This window comes from Mastigoproctus giganteus, chromosome 8 (genome assembly GCF_048544385.1).
Source record: "Mastigoproctus giganteus isolate SK-2022 chromosome 8, ASM4854438v1, whole genome shotgun sequence".
In the NCBI taxonomy this organism is placed as follows: Eukaryota; Metazoa; Arthropoda; class Arachnida; order Uropygi; family Thelyphonidae; genus Mastigoproctus; species Mastigoproctus giganteus.
Window position 1 is genome coordinate 71928356 of NC_143582.1, and position 15057 is coordinate 71943412.

General features: G+C 38.3%; 1 protein-coding gene across 1 annotated transcript in view; it reads left to right on the forward strand.

The window, feature by feature from the left end:
- The first annotated feature begins 8461 nt into the window (after positions 1-8461).
- Positions 8462-15057, forward strand: part of LOC150081625 (polycystin-2-like) — a 260880-nt gene continuing 254284 nt past the window's right edge. Inside the window, exon 1 of the mRNA XM_090379489.1 lies at positions 8462-8766. Coding sequence (XP_090235615.1) covers positions 8571-8766 — 196 coding nt within the window. The 5' untranslated portion in view covers positions 8462-8570. The remainder of the gene's footprint in view (positions 8767-15057) is intronic.

The following is a 15057-nucleotide window of genomic DNA, read 5'->3' on the forward strand; positions in this document are numbered from 1 at the left end:
TTTTTTTACCAGCACCAGTCTGTTATTATTATTATTATTTATTATTTTTTTTACCAGCACCAGCCTCTTTTCTTTCTTTTTTTTTTAATTATTTGTTTATTATTATTATTTTTTTAATTTTATTATTTATTGTTTTTTATTAAGATTTATTTATTATTGTTTTTTGTTTTTGTTTTATCCCAAAGTGTCTTCTTTTTTTTTATATATATATTTTATTTTATTTCAACCAGCACCACAGGTTGGGGTTTTTTTTTTTCCCCTCTCTCGCTCCTTTCTTTTCCTCTGGAATCCATTCCAGAGGATCCTGGTCCACCTTTTGGCATCATTAGGTGGGTCAGGGTCTCTTTTGAGACATTACGTGCTCTACTGGAACTAGCCCACCTTCCCGTGGTGTGGACGAGTGCTCAGAATCATCTGTCCAGGTGATTGATGCTTCTGGGTAGCGAAGCGGCCACAACATAACAACAAAACACACACAGAATGCACACAAATCTACACCGACATTTTTCTGGACCATTTACAGTTGATTCTGCTCTTCACAGAGACACGAGGAGGACTTGAACAGATGTTCTATGTGCCGCCCTATACATATACACATGTCCAGTTACCTGCCAGACTAGCGTTCGCAATGACGATAAATAAATCACAGGGACAGACTTTTGTTGTTGTTATTTGTTTTTTTAGGAGCATTAGCAACTAAGGCCATATTGCTTCGGGATATGCGGTGGTCATTCCTTGACCTTTCCGCATCCTCCGTATTTAGTGGTGACGGGCTCGAACCCCGGTCTAATCAAGAAGCGTGTGGTACTCTTCTTGATTAGATCACTGCTACCCCTTCCCACCTGGCTACGGAGGCGCCCACAGACTTTTGACTACGTCGGATTGTTCATGATCGATTCCAGAGACTTCATATTCAGTTATGGTCAACTATATGCAGCTCTTTCGAGATCCACAAGCAAGGCTGGTATACGTATACAATGGGCCGACAAAGGACCTAAACGTAAAAAGAATATTGTATTCGAAGATGCATTATGAATTGAGATGAGATCTGTTTTGAAAAATAAAAACTCCATCCCTTAGCTCTAAAGGTTTCTTCCCTAAATCCCTTGAATCCAACTTCCTTGAACTAAAGTGATGTATACAGAGTAAAAGACCTCGGCCTAAGGCCGTACAAAAGAAGCAAGCGCAGGGGTTGGCGAGTGAAGCGAGCAGGGAGTAAGCCCCCTAGTTGTTATTATTATTATTAGAATATAGTTAAGCAGACTATTATTATTGTTTATTGCATTAATATTAAAATTCTACTTAGCTTAATTACTATTATTTTTTCATGCTTTTATTGTTAAGCTATTATTATTGTTAATTTGTATCACATTAAAAAATATTTAAATTCCGCCCAACTAGAATTGCTTTTTTTATTGTTAGACAGAGGGCATCACCTTTTAACTGCATATTTATGCCATATTGGAACGTGTTATGTTTTAGTCATGTTATGGTTTTTTATACTTGCTACTTGAAATTTCGTGGTTCTGTTGACAAAAACTGTCAGGTATGCATTTGTAAATTTTTATGTTTTTTTTTTTTTTTTTTTTTGATTCTAGATATGAATATGATTTTACACATGTGATGTCCATTATTTGAATTTTAAACTTTTATTTGTAATAAGTTGTACCTTCTTATTGCTAATCCCATTTATCCATTTTGTTTGCTGTATGCATTGCTTTATTTTCTCCTGTTTTTGAACTTTTAAGGTATCACGATAGTGGTGTGTTTGTTTTAAATATGAAATGATGAATTTTTGGATTTGCATGCATGTATCCCTTCTTTAAATATCTTAAAAATTTTCAGAGAGGTTAATCGTTACAAAGCAACGATCAACCGGAAGTGTGTTTGGTACACTTCCGGTTGATCGTTGCGAGTATCAGTAATTATATGTGCCTAGTCCTCGCTATGGTTAGTCTTGGTTAGGGTGTTTATTTCCCGCCTTACTGCTGTTTTAATAGTCGAAATCGAGTTCCCTATTTTAAAACAGCGGTAGGGGGGGGGATAAACACCCCAAGACTAACCATAGCGAGCTATTCATATGCAACGATCCTTGCAACGATCAACCGGACGAGTACCAGCTTGTAAAATCAACCTTTCAGATATTTTAATCAACTAGAAATAGTGAGATATCGATTGTCGAAACTAATCTGGGAACTGATCAATTTGAATAACAGCGTTATTCAGATAGTGAATTTGTACCTAAGCAAATTTTGAAATTAATTCCTTATTTATATATTTATTTTAATGCCACAAATTTTTATGTTTATTTTCTTATTTATATGCGCCCGTGAGCTGATACCATTAAATTCTTCCCTCCCCATCCAATTTTTTATGGTTTTAATTTTTTTACTGGTGGATAGTCGTGCAAAAGCGAACAATCTTATAAGTATAGCTATATGAAGTTTCAGGGCCCGTTTAAAGGGGCTGCTCGTATGCTGCAGCTGAGGATCCCAGGTGAATTGGGGCCCAAAATTTTTACCAATTCGGAAAACTGTAAAATCCGATCTTACAACCCGGGATTTTTGAAAATCCGACAAAAAATAAAATAAAAATAACAACAATAATAATAATAATAAAAAAATCAACATTTTAAAATCCAGAAATATTAAGAAAGAAATTCTGCACTTGTTTCTGCATTTGTCCTTAAGAATATATGCAAAAGTGGTTTCTCTCTATATAAGCTTTATCCTTTAAATCTAGCTAGCCTCAAAAACAGTTTAAATTAATGCCAAGTGTCTAACGGTACCGGTAAAAAAAAAACTAAAAAGCTATTTCATTAGGGTCACCAGAAAGTTATTTCAAATGTGTATTGTGTCCGCGTGTGTTTTCTGGTCAATTTGCCTGTTTTGCTGGACGAAAAATCAGTTTGGGGAGGGGGAGAAAGTTATTTCAAATGTGTATTGTGTCCGCGTGTGTTTTCTGGTCAATTTGCCTGTTTTGCTGGACGAAAAATCAGTTTGGGGAGGGGGACTTGCTATCTACGCCTGAGACTGACTAACTCAGCCACGGAGTGAAAAAAAAAAAAAAAAAAAACTCACAAGTTCTTCGCGTCATCGACGGGATGCGAACCCAGGCCTTTTCCACTCAGTGTGGGGATGACAGTGATGACACCTGTGCTACCGCACAAATTAGCGGTAACAGTCTTAATTCTCACAGAACAAACTTGACTTTGCAACGAGTTGCTCAGGTATTACGCTATTTTTAAACCGAAAACCTCGCCTGCAGGTTAATTTGTCATATTTTTAAAAGATGACAGCATGATTTAGCATCAGATGATCCCTCGTCAGATAAGTGGCCTGTGCTTGTAACAAGCAGACAAAAATTGTTTGCAAATAAATTGTTTGATGTGAGCTGCCATGCAGTAATACGAAATCGGAGTGTTCAAAATTTTTCTTGCCTGTTGTCATTAGAAACCTCCTGCTACCTGATGAGGGACCAGTCAGTCCTGAAACAGCAGCAGCCTCATCTCTTAAACAAATAGTCAATTAAACTTTTGGCGAGACCATTTGTTTGAAAGTAGTGCAGTTCCAAAGTAACTCAATACAATGGCAAGTTTATTCTGCTCTGGAATTATGATAATTGCATTATCAATGTACTGTAGTTTAAATCCTGCTGGCCACAAAAACAGATGAAAAGGATATGGTGGCCTTCCAAACATCTTATAATTTCTCGGAGACCATATAGCTTTAGCTATATATCTGAATTTTTTTCTTTTAGTACCATATCTTGTTCAATAAACTTCACAACATAGCGCGAATTGCTGTTGCAAATTACAGCCTTGCGGCTGGTTATACAACACATGCGCAAGCTGGTGGCTTGAAAGTCGCTTTAGTACATCAAAGCTACAGAACACAGAGTGAGATTGAGTAGTAGAGTTTTAGAAGCATCAGCGACTAAGGGCATATTGCTCCGTATATATTGTCTATAAATTGCGTATGTTCTGTGGTTGATTTTCTGTTTTCTGTACGAAAAACCCGAGTTTCCTGGAGGGAAAACTATGTTACTCTCCTGAGACCGACTAACTCAGCCGCGTTCTGAAAAAAAAGCCCATAAAAATTCCACACGCCATCGACTGGACTTGAACTCAAGTCTTTTCCATCCGTTGTGGGGGGGGGGGGGACAGCGATTCTACCAACTGTGCTACCCACGAGGGCAGTGAGATTGAAAATACCCACTGTGGGTGCAGGTGGAAGAATATATATATGCTTCATTAAATCCGACTAATCTCGTCCATAAACAGCGATTACTGACGTGTACAAACAATGGATTTGATTCCTCACAACCAAGGTGTGCTGCCATCATTATAACTAATTGTACAGTTCGTCAAAGCCTGACTAAACCGGAGGAAAAAACAACAGGCTGCTCGAGATCACTCACTTGACACCTCCTTTCCATACTAATGCCATTGAAGAGAAGCCTTATCTCTGATCTGTTGTGGGGGCCATCTTGCCCGTTATGATGGCACGGTCCCCCGTATAGTCTGTGAGTAAAGGTCTGTAGTACGGCCTGAGGCTCGTACTTGTAATACTGTAAACATTCTTTGATCAGCTGGTATTTTTGATAGCTTCTGATGGGTAGGGCAAGGTAGGGCAGGAATCCTGGTGTTGCAATGATGACAACCCAGTTGCGAAGTATAGCTACACAATATGAGAGATGCCCACCCACTGATGAGGAGCCAGTAAGTTCCGAAACGGTGCCGTATGGGTGATGATATCCGCTGAGAATAATTAACAGTAGTCTTCTCCTATGGTGCAGCGTTACTTATTAGAGGTCGTGCAATATCATGGCAACTCGCTGTGAAGGTATTCACAATATGAGATATACTTAATGATGCCAATTTGTAACTACTTAAGTACAGAAATGTTGCAATTGCACCAATTTGTACCCTAGTTTCCGAAATGATTTATTATCAGATATTCGGTAGCCTAACTTTATTAAAAAAGGGTTACATAACAAGTTACGTTACCGTAACTTGTTATGTAACAAGAAAAAAAAATTGGAAGATTTTCACGTATTTGATATGCGATAGCTGTAAGTAATGAGAGCTTGAATGACAAAAGCTGTCAGTAATGATCAGTATAAACCAACGACAGACAAACATCATACAGTGAGATGGTAATGTTATTGACCTATCATATGAAAGTTTCGTAGACTGAAAAGTCATTTAAATAACTCTTGCCTCTTGCTCCTAGGGTTGGAGGTCTAGGCCCGAGTTTTCAGGGGAACAAACATTTTTGAATCTTCTTTTATATATATATAGGTGGAGAGTATAAAGGTAGGTAGATAGTGTCATTGTGCTAACATAACTGAAATTGTAATTACGGAGAACTAAGAAGAGAAAGATGATAATAATAAGTAATTAGAAATACTTAATGCCGTGTGTGCTATGATTCCAGCGCCTTCATCTGGGGCCAGCCGCCGAAATCAAAGGAAAAAATTACAATTTCAGTTATGTTAGCATTTTGACACTGTCTATCTACCTTTTATACGATAGTATAAAGGGTGCCTATGTATCCAATATGGTCATTGGGTTCTTTCTGCTTAAATTTAGCAGTGTCCCAGGTCCATAAACAATTAATTAATTAATTAATTAATTAATTAATAATATTTTATACCATTCAATTCTTAAAAAAGTTTTATATTTATATATATATATATATAATTACTATAGTAAGAATATTATTGGTACTATATAGGTACTCAAAGTGTATTAAAACATAGGCATTAAAGTAATCTGCTGGCCATAAGGCCAAAAGAACCTATAAAGACTAAGACCTGTGCTGGTCTACATTGCTATACTCTAGAAATAAACATATAATTAGCAATATTATATAAAATAGAATATAATAAAATAATGATTATGTAGCTAATTACTGATATTCGGATACATTGAATGGAACTTTTTCAAGGGCTAAACCCCATTCAATATATGCCTAGAATAATTAGTAAGGCTATCTGTTTCTGATGTTATCTACCTGTTTAACTAGGTCCAAAATTATTTTCAACCTTAATTTTCATTTCAGTTAAAAATTATGGTTGGCATCCTTTTTTTCTGTATTATATTCTGTATATTCGTTTCAAAGCTTCTGTCGGGCCATTTATCTTGCCCGTTTGCTGTTAAATTTAAAGTTTAGCATAAACGCTTTTAAGTTTATTATTTGGACATAGTTAAACAGGCAGATAACAATCAGAAACAGATAGCCTTGCTAATTTTGTTGGGATACATTGAATGGGGTTAGCCCTCGAAAAAGTTCCATTCAGTGTATCCGAATATCAGTAATTAGCTACATAATCATTATTTTATTATATTCTATTTTATATAATATTGTTAATTATATGTTCATTTCTAGGGTATAGCAAAGTAGACCAGCACAGGCTATTTTAGTCTTTATAGGTTCTTTTGGCCTTATGGCCCGCAGAGTACTCTTATGCCTATGTTTTAATACACTTTGAGTACCTATATGCCTATGTTTTAATACACTTTGAGTACCTATATAGTACCAATTATACTCTTACTATAGTAATTAGATTACAGACTGATGTTCATTCCACAATTGATGGTATTAATCTGATCCGACATTCCTTTTACATCTATTCCAATATTTCATAATAGATTAAATATATATATTTATATATATACGTATTATAAACAACCGGAACGTCAATATTTAGCGATATAAATGAGATTAACAAAATTATTATCTTTTCTTTCTATACACTAAAATAATTTTCCTCCTTGTGATATTTATTCAGCCAATGGGAGAAGAGAGATGCGGGTTATACGTAACAAATACTAAAATACGTGACAGAAGCTTGTTTCTGTGGTAAAACAAGCTTCTGTTTAAGCGAGGTTACGCACTATGTTTTTCTAACATGATCACGCGGTGCCATGCTGGATTTCCATATGTAACGTTTTTATGTATTCATAGCAGAGGAATAGACACACACCATGTGAAAGCTTCTGTGTTTTATTTTACTTTATTAGAAGAAGCGAGCGCAGCGAGCAGAGGACGAAGTCCCCTAGTTATTATTATTATTATTTTTTTTGTGTGTGTGCGTGTGTGTGTAAAGGTTGCTGTCATAATTAAGAATGTGCTGGAACTTGTATTCGGGCAGTGGCCGTCCTATAACTGTATTATTATTATTATTTTTTTATTTCGGAAATTTTTCCACCGGAATTCATTGAGCGTAATGTAATTTCGTTATAATACTCGTAGTTGCGTTTGCTTTTCGCTAAAGAGATCAGCCTATCAATGTAGTGCAACCTACAGTTTGGGATTTCTTAAATTACTGTTAGTTTTTTCCTTGTGGATAGCGCAGGTGGTCAGATCGTCATCCTCCCCCATATGTGGTGTAAAGGACTAGAGTTCGAGTCCCGTTGATGATGATGTGAGGAATTTTTATGGACCTTTGTCACAACGTGGCTGAGTTAGTCGGCATCAGGCGAGGGGAATACGATTTTTTTTTTTTTTCGTGGAAACTCGGGTGTTTTGTCCAGCAAACAGAAATTCGACCACGAAACACACGTAATTTACAGACAGTATACAAAGAGCAATGTGGCCTTAGTCGCTGATGCTCCCAAAACTCTACCACCACAACAACAGCAACAGCTATAAATTCTGCAGGCCGAATCATAGATCTGGGCCAAACTGTGGGATGGAAATGGGGACAGTTGCTTGGTAGGCCTGGATGATTGGCTGGGTAAGAAAAGGTTCTATTGTAACCAAACAATACTGAACAATAAATCGCCTTTCAGGGGAGATGGAAGCTGGGACGTGATATTTCTGTGTCCGAGCTGATATATTCAGAAGTGCGCCATTCTGTCTCCGAAGTTATTCAAATGTCCCCCCCCCCTTGGGTCCTTCCATGAACATTGTCAGGATTCTTCCGGCACTAGGTTGGAATGGGCACAGTAAGTTCAGGAATTTGTTAGTGTAAGTTACTGTCGATCCATTAAAGAAATGAATTTACTGCAGTCAAAAATTCCAGGGATATTACATATCCCTGAATTCAGAGGTCGAGGTTTGTGAAACGGCTGTGTTGTGGGCGCCAGCGCTCGCACATGCATGGAAAAACAAAAAGTGGGTTAATCTGATGTCTCTTGATATCAATAATACGATTTTATCCTCTCTCTCTCCGCCATTACGTGTAACATGATACTTGCTACATTCGAAGCCCGTCCTTTACAATTTTTTCATGGTTCAGGAGAGTTTCGAAACAGCTCTCCTTGACAACGGAAGCTTCACTAAACAATATTGCTGTCCAGCCGCCTACGCTATCAGTGCGCTCTTTTGATAATGAGGCACGTGACATAAACGCCACGCAACCACGTGCTTCATACGCACCAATTACCACCAATCAGTGCTTCTACTGTAAAGACAAAGTGAAGCTAGCCACCCTACCGGAAAAGTTCGAACGCTGTCTCCCAAGAGACAGCCTAAAGTTCGTTCTCCGTAGAAAAGTTTGTTTCACTTCGTAAAAGTCGTACTTAACAAGCTTAATATCACGATAATTCTCATATTCTCGACATGAGCAATCCAGCAAGCAATCTACCGAATATGGCCCGGCCATTCAGCGGAAGGTCTGCTTGGGCTGTGACCGATGTTAGTGAACCCGACCGGGACGTAGAAGCGGACGAACAGATACAGCCTACTATAGTTGCTGATGTTGTTCCTGAGCCCGAAAGGTCAGGCTGTTGGTACGGTTTCACCCGTGCTGTAAGAGGTGGGTATGGTTCATTTTGAAGTGTTCTTTTGACTGAGAGAGAGAGAGAGATTGTGAGCATCATTCTTCTCATTAATAGAAAGCCACCCCACATTTTTTTATTATTTTTTTTCTGAAATCGACACCGAGGCTTCATTGAAAATAAAACTGAAACCTTTCCAAGAGAACATTAAAATTAAGTTTTTAATTTATTTTATTTGAATAAATAAAATAAAATAAAAACTAATTATTTTTCAGCCAATTAAGTAGATATTATCGAAAAGCAACCCCGATTTTATGTCGGGACCGTTTTTCGTTAATATCTGCTTAATTCGGCTGAGACTTATCTCGACTTTTATCTTGCAGCAATATGTATGCACAAGGATGCTAAATGTTAAATATTTCGACGTGTTTTAAGTAGCATGTATCCCCCCACCCCCTCTCTCTCTCTCTCTCTCTCTCTCTCTCTCTCTCTCTCTCTCTCTCTCTCTCTCTTTCGTTAAAAGTGTAATTCCTTGGTGAATCATTTGCAGATTTATTAACCGGACAAGCATAATCCATGTAATTCAGATTTAACAAAACTGATTTCAGCAGAAACAAAAAAATTCTTTCTCTGTTCCTTAATTTTTTTATATGATTGTACTACGAATAAACAGCACATCGCCTAAGAGAAGTCGGATACCGTTTATTAACCGTTGGTGGTCTAGTCCTTACAGTAGTGTTACTTATTCTCAGTTACACTGCAGGTCTGAATGCAGGCGGGCAAACCGTCTGTCTATGGTCAATGTATCAGAGCTCCATTTGGAACGGGAGGACACTTCTCAGCACAGGAGCCGAGAGCTGCAATCGAAAGAAGCTTCCTTTAGGAGCGTACCCCAAGATACTTCTCACAGCTCAGAGCAGGTTCGATGAGTGGCCCTCTTGGATAGCGCAGTTGGTAGGATCACCGTACTCCCCTCACCGCGTAGAAAAGACCCGAGTTCGATTCCCAGGAAGAATTTTTATGGTTTTTTTTTTTTTTTTTTTCACAATCAGATTGAGTTAGTCGGTCTCAGGCGAGGGTGGAATGGTTTTTTCTCTCGCAAACTCGGGTTTTTCGTCCAGCAAACAGAAAATCAACCTCAGACCACACGCAATTTACAGACAATATACACGGAGCAACATGGCCTTAGTCGCCTGGTTCCCCTTAATGCCAGCTCTGGTAGAATCCACATAAAACTACAAAATAAAAAAGCGGTCTATTCTTGAGTGCGGATGTGGCTGCAGTAACAACAATCATCTGGCTGTATCAGGGTATAAGAAAAACAACTTTATTTTGTAAAGCTGTGTTCTTTCTGACAACCGTTTTGTTGGTCAATGCCAGCTCATCGGCGGGAGGCCATCGATGAGATTGCATTAAATAGCAATGTGTACCCCACACTGTAACTCCAACGACTTATTGCCTACAGGGCCGCGCTAACAAAGCCTAGAAGTGACCACATCCAGAGCCATCTGCCAAGAGCAAAAAAAAAGAAAAAGTTTTTAATGAATCTGTTTCATGTAGTGGGAGATGGACGGCATTTTCGTGTTTGCATCCAGGCACTTAAAAGTACGGTACTAACAAAAGTCCCTTATTAACGCTCAAACGAAACATTGCCGATATGGAAGCGAAAGATTTCCATATCTTTTTCACAGGAAGTGTTTTAATGCAAAGCGTTTTGGGCGCCCAGCATCACGCTGAGATTATGTAGACGTCAGTGAAGCATCTTTCATGATTACCCCAGAAATCAAGTCGGAAACTTTTTGTTTTGAATTGAGCATCCACGCTCAGCATTTCAAGATAATAAATACTACAAAAATATATATAAAAATAAAATACTGTTATGAAAAAGGATTTAGAGTTGAAGTCATTTAAACCCGGTGTTATCAATGCTCTTTCTGATAGGAATTTTTTGCAAGGCAGCCTTCGTTACGGTACTTTCTGTCCAGTTTCTAGTTGGAATGTTTATTTCTGGATGAATATACAGCTTATCTCGGCATTGGGTCAAGGGTAAACTCCATTATTCCTTAAATTGAGCAGCACCTTTGTGTCATGATAAGGCAGCGATTTCAATGGATCACTTGGAACTAGTCCATGCCTTTTTGATGGAGAAGTCGACACGATATATACGTAAAATGTTGCTTAAATCCTATCTTGCAAACTTGTTAATCCGACTTTAGAACTGGACAAAGTTCGAGATCAGCTAGGAATGTAATGTAAAGCAATTGCTCTTATTAATACACGGAAACCAAACTCAGTTATAATTATATATTTTTAATTAATTACTAGGGGGCTTCGCCTCCTGCTTGCTGCGCTCGCTCCTTTTGATAAAATAAATACTTACAAAAGCTTTCGACACTGTGTGTATCTCTTCCCCAGCTATGAATACATCAATACGCCACATATGGAAATCAAGAATTATACCGCGTGGTCATGCTAGATAAACAACGCGCGTGCAAGAAGTTCATCTAGCCTGCCACGCTTAAACAGAAGCTTGTTTTACCACAGTAAAACAAGCTTCTGTTACGTATTTTAGTATTTGTTACGTATTATCACGTAACCCACATCCCTCTTCTCCCATTGGCTGAATCACTAGGAGGAAAATTATTTTAATATATAGAAAGATAAAAAATTTTAATATAATTAATTTGATTTCTATACATCGAATGTGAGCATTTGCTTGACATTACACATCTAGTGAATTTCTAAATAGAAACTTTACTTAGTTGTAGGTGAACGTCACACACCGCCATAGCTGGTCAGGCGCGAGAGCGCATAAGTACACGTGCTTTTAGTGACCAGGATTGAAGCCGGTGACTGCTAAATACGTTGCTGTTTCTTGTATTCCCTCTGTTGAATTCCTCTGACCATGTAGTCGTCTTCTGGAGTATAAACGGAAAATTTTATTTTATTTATTTATATCTGAATATGTTTCATACAAGGTTCGTTTCGAAAATCCATGATGGTGAACCAACGTGTAACCTGCAGCAAGGTACTGCGCCGGTGCATTACACTCATTACGAATCTAGTATGGTAACCTCGAAATCCCGACTTGATAGTATGCATTCTGACGTTAAAGATTTCTCAGCTGTGGCTTAACTGTTCACGCTCTAAAATTAGCCATCAGATAATGTCTAACCTAACATGGGAACGGATCAAGTGGAGGGCATCATGATGCCCTCCACGAACAGGTATGATGCGATCTCACTGCGAAGAGATTTTGTACACCAGTAATTAATTCGCAAAGTAGTCGGTAGGTTGTCAGATACTGTACCGATGTTATATCTGACCTTCCACTGATGATAGATCAGTATTTCTGAACCTTTATAATAACACGGCCAATCTAAATTCGTATGCATTACAGTATATTCATTGTGTGTAGGGCTATTCATTTATCGCACAACTCGTTGATCAGCGGAGTGTACCGAGGTAACTATGGCAACATTCTCTGGTCCGAATCCGTTGATGTCATCAGTGACATTAACAGAGCACACGATGTGTATGTGGAGTAGATAATTTTAGATAGGTGACAGTACTCACTTTCAAACTGACAGAATGATATTTTTGGAGCAGTATACAGAACTCATTAGTGCGGTTCGTAATATGGGCTTTTCTTGAAAAGAAAAGCCCATATTACGCATTTATTATTAAGCATTTATTATTAAGCATTTATTACCTAGTATCTTAACCTTGAGAACTTTTCGCAGTTGTATCAAATATACTAAAAAGAGCAAATTCATGTTTAGATGAACAAAATGTGGATATTCCATCTCTGTAACAGTTTTATTAAATCCTGTATTAATTTTTAATAAAAGTTTGTTATATGGCTTGGAAAAAATATAATTACAGTACATGCACGAACATTGTAAAACACGAAAAACTAATAATATTAGTTACCTAATGTCATTGTCATTATGAAAACGGTTTTATCCATTGAAAAACAGTTCGCAAATATAATGACCAGTTTTGTAAATTAAAAAAAAAAAAAAAAATGTTATTCTCACTCACATCTTTATGTATACATCACTAAATAAATTTCAATACTCTTTTCAGAAAATTTTGAGCTAAATATATATCAATACACGTAACTTCTGCTATCCAAAAACAATAAAATTTATCCTTATCTAAAGTACGAGATCTGAATAATAGTTACAATAATGTTGCAACACTAGATTTAAATAAATTTTTCTTTTTATTCTCCGAGACGACCACATCAGGTCAGAGGAGTTTACGACATGCAAGGATGTCACCGCATAGCAGTCCCACGAAACAAACCATGGTAAACTCAAAAGCATGTACTGTTGCAGACATTATTATTAATTATTGCTCTTGTATTATTTCTCCCTGATTGGGTTTCCACCTCGTGACGGATATTGCTACCAAGTACATAGGGTGGTTGTTGTTATGTCTGGTGTTACTGTTGGTCGTGGAACTTTCTGACTATTCTACAGGTGTTCAGGATTGCGACTTTCCGGAGTTCCTTGTAGGTTCGTTGGGAGGCTTATTGCTGATAGGCTGTTATGTTGGGTCTTTGGCACCACACCTGTGGTGCCATCGTGTCCAGTGGTTGACACGATGATCGGGATGGTCGTAACTTTTTTTGCATATGCCACATCTCTTTGATCTCTTGTCTTAGGTTCGTGTACTTCCTGATTCCCCCCCCATGGGTTTTCTGCAGGTTGCCAGTGTGGGTACCGCTATGTCAATCAGAAAGGTAGCCTTTTCCTTCTTGTCCACAAGGGTTATGTCCGGTCTGTTGTGCGGGATTGTCTTATCCGTTATTATGGCGCGGTCCTAGTACCGCTTGTGGGTTGTTGTATCTAGTACTGTCTGGGGTTCGTACTTGTAGTAGTACACTTTCTTCGATCAACTGGTATTTCCTTGCTAGCTTCTGATGTATTATCCTGGCTACCTGGTCGTGTCTATGAGTGTGCTCAGTCTGGGTGATCATCTTGCATCCCGCAGTGATGTGGGATGCAAGATGATTGGATCCTTTCTGAGGCCAGGTGGCATCGTCGACATGTGTCATCGGACACTCCGGGCTCCTTCGCGATGTATTTTCTATAGTTTCTGGTGTTGATTACCTGGTCTTGGATGGCGAGCATGAATACTTGAGTCTCGGGGAAGAGCGTCCTGCTCATGAGCCATGCATTAGAAGCAATTTTATCTATGTGGTCTTGATGGAAATCATTGTAATGTCTGCCATGGTGTCTTTTCTGCCCATCTTTCTAGTTTCGTTTGTGTCTCCTAGTTGGGAGGGGACTCGCTTAGGTTGAGTGGGGGTATACCGCTTTTCTATCTTCCTTATGGCCTGGTGGAGTGCTGCTGTGTGTTTCTGGAAGTAATCCTTCAGGTTAGCAATCGCTGTTTTCCGTTGCTCAATGAGGTCTATCAGGTCCCTTCCTCCTTTCCAGGAAATTGTCAGTCTCTGCACGGCTGATTTCGGGTGGTGTTGGTGTTGGCGGCTCTTGGTCATCACCGTCCTTGTCTTTCTCGTGATATCCTCCAGCTCGGTGTTAGTCCAATCTATGACCCCGAAGGAGTATATTAGCACTGGGATTGCATAGGTGTTTATAGCTTTAACTGTGTTTCCTCCATTCAACTTTGCTTTCAGCTGGCTTCTGAGTCTCTGATGGTATTTTTCGGTCAGGCACGCCTTAATTTCCTTTTGCTGTAACTTTTGCCTACAACATACCCAAGTATTTGTAGGCCTCTCCCTCTGCCATGGCTTCTATCTCTTTATCAGTCTGCAGCTAGTTTCGTTTGACTAATTTTCCCTGGTGCAATCCGTGGGTCTTGCACCAGGGATTGCACCATTTATTATTATTATTAACAATATGATGCAAGGAAGCCTGAGGCTTATGCTACACCAGCCAAAAAAAAAAAAAAAAAAAAAAAAAGAGAGAGAGAGAGAGCTCTCTCCACCCTGGGTTTGCCAAGCCCATACTTATCAGATGTGAGTCCCTGGGTAATAGAAAAAGATGCACAAGAAATTGCAGTATGACCGCAGCAGTTTTATCGTTTACAAATTAAAAAATTAATTTGTAAATCCGTCCTACGGCGAACTTATTTTTATTTGACTTTCTATAATATGGAGAGCTTAGATTTGACATTGATTCACGAAAAACGTCTGGGTTTGCTCTTTGGAATTTCGGATTTTATTTGATTTTGCGGCAACAACTGTTCATTTTTTTTTTTTTTTTTTTTTTTTCGTCTTTATTTTAGAAAATTCCTTTGCTGCAAAACTGGTAAATAGTTGTAATTGGACCAGAGTCATGTTGTTCAATACTTCG